The 5695-nt window shown below is 41.0% G+C and overlaps 1 protein-coding gene across 1 annotated transcript in view; it reads right to left on the bottom strand.

Moving 5' to 3' along the window:
• ABCD2 (ATP-binding cassette, sub-family D (ALD), member 2) overlaps window positions 1-5695 on the bottom strand; it is a 54282-nt gene that overhangs the window by 4653 nt on the left and 43934 nt on the right. The window contains exons 8-9 of the mRNA XM_009324373.1: window positions 3295-3379; window positions 2429-2554 (exon numbers count right to left, since the gene is read on the bottom strand). Of these exons, the coding sequence (XP_009322648.1) occupies window positions 2429-2554; window positions 3295-3379 (211 nt within the window). The remainder of the gene's footprint in view (window positions 1-2428; window positions 2555-3294; window positions 3380-5695) is intronic.

The raw sequence follows: 5695 nt of genomic DNA, 5'->3' as shown, positions 1-5695 counted from the left end.
TGGGTATTTCACAGCCTGTCACCAGGACCTCCCTAGGCCATCCAGTGAAATTCAGCAGTGAGGTGCCAGCTGTAAGCTATCAGCACCGGTGTGGGCTCCCCAGCTGGGGCGGTCATTGCCTCAAGCAGCCTGCACGGCCGGGCTCGCCGAGGCCCTCACCTGCAGTGATGCTGGCAGGAGCGGGCAGCAGGGCTCTAGAGGGTCCCCTCACCATCTGCTGTCCCTGGCCAAGGTGGCAGCCTCCCTCTTTCTGTCCCTCTTAGAAACATTGTCTGTGGCTACAGTTGCCTTCGCTGTTGCCTTCGCTGCGACTCCACCAAACTCTTTTTTCTCCAGGAGCTCGAACAGCAGCAGCAGCAGACAAGGCTCCCTTCTCCCCCAGGAATGCTAGTCCCAGTTTATTTTATTTACTTTGCTTTCTGAGAGACATTTTACCTCCTTAGCAGAAAATACATTCAGGCAGGCACGTTGCACCTGATGCTACTAATAAAACTCTAGTTTGTTCAAATTACACCTCAGTTTGTTCCCCTGCATCTTATAAGGCTGGCTAAAGAAACCTCCAGTCCTAAAACATGGTTCAGTTTGTAAGGGGCCAAAATAAAAAAGTCTATGTAGGAGTCACAGATCTTTCAGTGAGCATCAGGGTGTGTGCACCGAAAATATTCAAAGGCGTACATGTGGAGTTTGTCAAGACCTGACAAGACATTTATCAGGAGGTGCAAGAGGAAGAGCAGAGAGTTCCCTCAGAGCTGCTGGTATGACTGGGTAATTTATCACTATAAATTATAGAAGATGAGACGCATCATAAAACAGTGATTATAAATCCCATCCAGGGAATGTGACAGTTTAATAAACTCAATAGCTTATGACATGGGACTCAAAAAAGATTCAACTCCAGGCTTATATTCACCACTTCTTGCATATTATTCTTTGTGACACCAAATGCTTTACCTATCTTTCTATTTTTCCCTCACCAAAACCCCAAAAAATCAGCAGCTAAGATAGCTGATTGAGACGTTCAATGTTTGTGGTCTAGGAAAGTAGCCAATATTTTGATTAAAAGAGCAGATATTTCCTGGTATAATCTCGAGGAGGAGAAAACAGCGTGTGAACCCAGTTTTTGTCTATGCAGTGCAGTCCCTGTGGAAGCATACCTATGTTAAAGGCATTTGATGCTTCTCTCTAAATACTCAGCACTGCTGTTTACTTCTCCAGAACCCCACAAATCACCAGATTTCTGATAATTTCAGTAATACTGTGGAGGTTACAAGAACAATCCCAAACCTTCCTGAATAGCACTAGTACTAGGAAACAAGAAATGTCGGTAGGAAACTGAACTCAAAGATCTTTCTCACAAGTTCTTTTGCATAACTTCCCTCTGCATCCTCATTATTTATAGGTGAGATGCTCTCAAATACCTGTTTTCTTGAGCAGTGGTTTTAAAATAATGCCAAACTTCACAAAATTTAAATACTACTTTTCTTTTTAAATTTAAATTCTTTTAAAACCAAATGTCTATGTGACTTTTTTTTCCTATCAGAATACCCATTTTTTCATAACATTTAGGTCCTGATCCAACAGAAGCCATTTCCACTGTCACCATCTACACAGAGGAAGGAGGAATGCTGGGAAAACTGCTCTTTTTCAGAGAAGCAGACACTGACACAATTTCTTTCCTTTGAGGCAACAGACTGGTAATGGATTTTTTGTCATCAGTTTAAAAAAAGCAAACAGTCTGACAGTAGAGATCAAGGACTTCAGAACAAATAGTCTCTGCTTACACCTTCTTGATCTCCTTTTGCCCTTTAAAGTATTTAATTGTTTTATGTATTCAGTAACTACATTTATTTCCTTTGAGGGACTCTTCCATACTTAGTACTCCCTCACTAGAATGATGCTTCTCAGAATTCCAATATTTCTTTTTTTAGTAGACAATCAAATTTTGAAAGCTCACAAACCCTGCAGGTAGAGGACACAACTGAAGTTAAAACACCAGATGTATTATTCCCGTGGAAGAACAAAGAGTAGTTTAACCACTTGCCATGTTTCCCATCTTCTCCCTGCACCGGTAAACTTCCTCAGGACAGCTCATGTATCTTGTCACATTTACAGAATAATCTGGTGATATCTGTTGTGGCTGTGGTGTGGAGGACTAATTAATTGCCTCTTAGGCACCTGCATGTTGCTAGTAATAGTTAATAACTGGAACACGTTTAAAAAAAAAAAAGAGGGAGGAATAAATATGTGTCAAAGAATGAAAAAAATCAGTGCTAAATGCATTTACATCACTATTATTGTAGACAAGTTATCTTAGAAAGTGCAGTAGATCTTGATTAAACAACTGCCCTAGTACGAAGAATAAAGGCCAATCCACCGCCTGTCAGAAAGGTAAAAGCAAGGACCATGATAAATCCCTGCACATACTTACCAAAGAGAAGGTCTGTGTGTTATAGAAAGCAGGGATATCCCAGCAGCTTTTGCAGCTTGGAATATCTTTCCTTCAACATCAATGCTTACAGCACTCGTGCATTCGTCCAGCAATGCATATTTCGGCCTTTCAAAAGCAGATAAAGAACATTACTCTTCTACGTTTTGGACAGTATTCCCATGTACGATGTTTAATTGAAAGAACAGAAAGGACAGAGCTATTTTTGCCAGACAGCTGTCTCTCATCTACAGCTGGAAGCTGGCTAGCAACAACATAAAGTTTCCATGCATTATTCAGGTGCAGAGCCAGCTTCCAGGAAAAATGGGTTTTATTTCCTGGTCCATCTGAGTACACAGTGATCTAACTTCTGTGTTTTAGTTTGACCTAGTATTATTCTGTCCTGTCATCAAGTCATGCAGTAGCTACAGCCAACTCAGACACTTTCTATCCACTGCTACGTATGGCCTGGGCTGCCTTTGTGTGCTTGCAGTCTCCAAAACAAAAAAGTTTTGGAGCTTGGCTTTCAAACTCCCATAGCCTCTGCAACAGTCCATCAGACTTCTGCAATATGTGTAGGACAGATGCAGGGAAGATGTTTGTGCCTGAGGTGTTAAAGAAAGGAATATCTGGAAAATGTAATGCTATGTTGCCAAAAGCAAAGCTTAAGTAAGAAGCATTGCCCAAACCAGAAGCAGAGCTTGTATGAATAAATGACAAGGTCTGCGGTCCCATGCAACCATCTAGCAGTATTGCGTATTGCGTTGTCCTGGAGATTATAGTCTACTACTGCTGAAACTATTACAGCAAACCTGCAAAACTCTTCCTCATTTTCAGATGCTACTTAAAGAACAAATCAAAATGCCTACTTATGGTAAAACATCCGAGCCATGCCCATCCTTTGTTTTTCTCCTCCTGATAAGACATCTTTCCAATCCATGATGGCATCCCAGCCTTTTAAAAAAATGCAAAGAAAACGCGTCAGGGCACTGTAAGTTTATGAAGGAAATGCAGCTTCACTTGCAATATCTCTGCAATCTGCAACCAAAATCATAAAGAGCATTCCCATTGCAGAAGAGACAGCTCAGGGTTCTGGATCACATCTTCTGAAATACCTTAATGCCTTTCCACTGGCACTCAATTGGAAAAATGTCCCAAATATCATGTCAATTTTGAAAGTGGAATTTAACCTTCTTGGTCATGTAGGTATTGTCAAAAAACTTTACTTACCATCTCTTTGAAAAACCATCTTTTACCTGTGTATAACTAATCATTTTATTCTGTCGTGTTTGTTTTATAGAACAATTTGCTATTCCTTCTTGAAAGGTGTGAGTGGAAACTTAAAAACAAATTCAAAGAAATAAAGTGTAAAAAGCATAAAGAGCAGCGCTGGACTCCACTCACTACTGTAGGTAAAGAATAACTCTCAGCAAACTCAACAGAAACACAGATGCAGACACAGGGATGCATTCCATGTGCACAGACAAGCAGCTAACATACAAAACTGCATACAGACGGGAGGATTTTCTATACAAACTTCCCACTACCTTGTATTTAGAAATGACCCACAACTGTTATTACACTGGGTATCCTTATTTAATATTCTGCACGGCCTCTAACTGATTTTTTTCCTTATCATTTTCAGCTAAATGCAACGGGAGCGTGATGCATTTTGTCTGCGATCTTATGGTGGACTGGTGTTTCTGTGAGTACTCTGGCATGATTCATTCCCACTAATGAAATCTTCAAATACTAAATTACCCTACTGAAAATAAGTTTTCAATCAAACAATCCAGATGGATAGAGTAGCAAAATAGATGAGTTTTGAAAAGGGAGAGTGTGGATGTAGAAAAAATCTGATAAGACATTTCTCTCAATAGATCATCTATTCATGAGACAGGCAGCCGGAGGGAGGAAAAGAACATTTTTCCAAATCAGCCCAGAAGCACTGTGACTAAAAAATTAACAACACAACCAAAACCCCTTTTCTGCCACTGCCCAACTGAAAATAAACATTTGCCAGAAAAGACTATAAGCAAGGTCAAGCAAGGAGGGTGGGCTGTGTCATTTCTGATACCTGAACAAAGGTGAGGTAAGTGGGGCTTGTGAAGGTGCAGGAGGCTGGGGAGTGCTCTGCCCATGCTTGGTGCTACACCAGGGCGTGGCAGGTCTGAACAAAACCTCGGTGAAGCATCTGGTGAGAGGTTGTGTGACTGAAAACAGGAATTGATAATGCTAGAGACTGAATTCCAAGAATTTTCTCTACATAAAATTGTAAAATATAATTTCATGATTTTTTAATATACGTGTATATAGTTAGATTTAAAAACCAGAAATACATCACCTGTAGTGATCCTATTGTTTTTCCTTAGTTTCCTTCCATTCTTGTTTAAGGATCCCAGTGGGCACCCCCCCGGGTGATACACTGTGATACAATGCTTTCTATCAGCAGGCTCCTAGCAAAGATGGAGTTGTGTAATGATTAACCGAATCACCGTTCGAATGAACTCTGGTAAAGGGAACAGATACACAGAGGCTGCTGCTGAGCAGTCCTGGTGCTGCGACCACGCAGAGAGCTGGAGTGCTGTTCCACCGACACCCTCAGCTTCCAAAAAAGACTGTAAAACCCCTGGAGCACTCCTTTTTGGCAAAGGGTTCCAGGGGTGAGAGATGGGAATGGTCCTTCATGAAAGCCATAGAAACCACTATGCTTCTGAAGACATTCAGGCTGCTCCTTATATTCTGTGACTTTTAAGCTGAGAATATAGACGAGCTTCAGGGATCTGGATCTGAGCTAGGGTGTGGGTGGGTGTGCATGTGTGCACACGTGCCTGGGGAAGCAGTGCCTGCGTTCATACAGTTTCTTCCAGATCAGCTAGTTTATAAAGACTTATTAAAAGACAAAAAGGGAATGAAGTTCAAGAAGCAGCATTATCTTGTCAGCAAAATCATTCTATTATTTCCTCTAAAGGTGTAAGATTTAGTCTCCGTTTACCAGGATACAATGGTCATCTCTGCGGTCACTTCAACTTACATTCTAACTGAATATTAGAAGTGCGTCTTGTCTCTTCCTGCCTCGCTCCCTCCCTGAACTTTCTTGTTTGCCACTTGGAATGTCTCAAACAACAGATAAGAAAGGATCCATTTTAATGTTATCCCTTTTAAAAATTATTTTCTAATGTCTGAACACTTAGGCATTGTAATTCACAATAAACTGACTCCCTACTGTGCATTAACAATAACGCACCTACTTGTTTCTCTTTTCTTCCT

The sequence above is a fragment of the Pygoscelis adeliae genome, unplaced genomic scaffold, assembly GCF_000699105.1.
Source record: "Pygoscelis adeliae isolate BGI_AS28 unplaced genomic scaffold, ASM69910v1 Scaffold315, whole genome shotgun sequence".
NCBI lineage: Eukaryota > Metazoa > Chordata > Aves > Sphenisciformes > Spheniscidae > Pygoscelis > Pygoscelis adeliae.
Note: the sequence above shows the minus strand (reverse complement) of the source record. Positions and strands in the feature narration are given on the sequence as shown.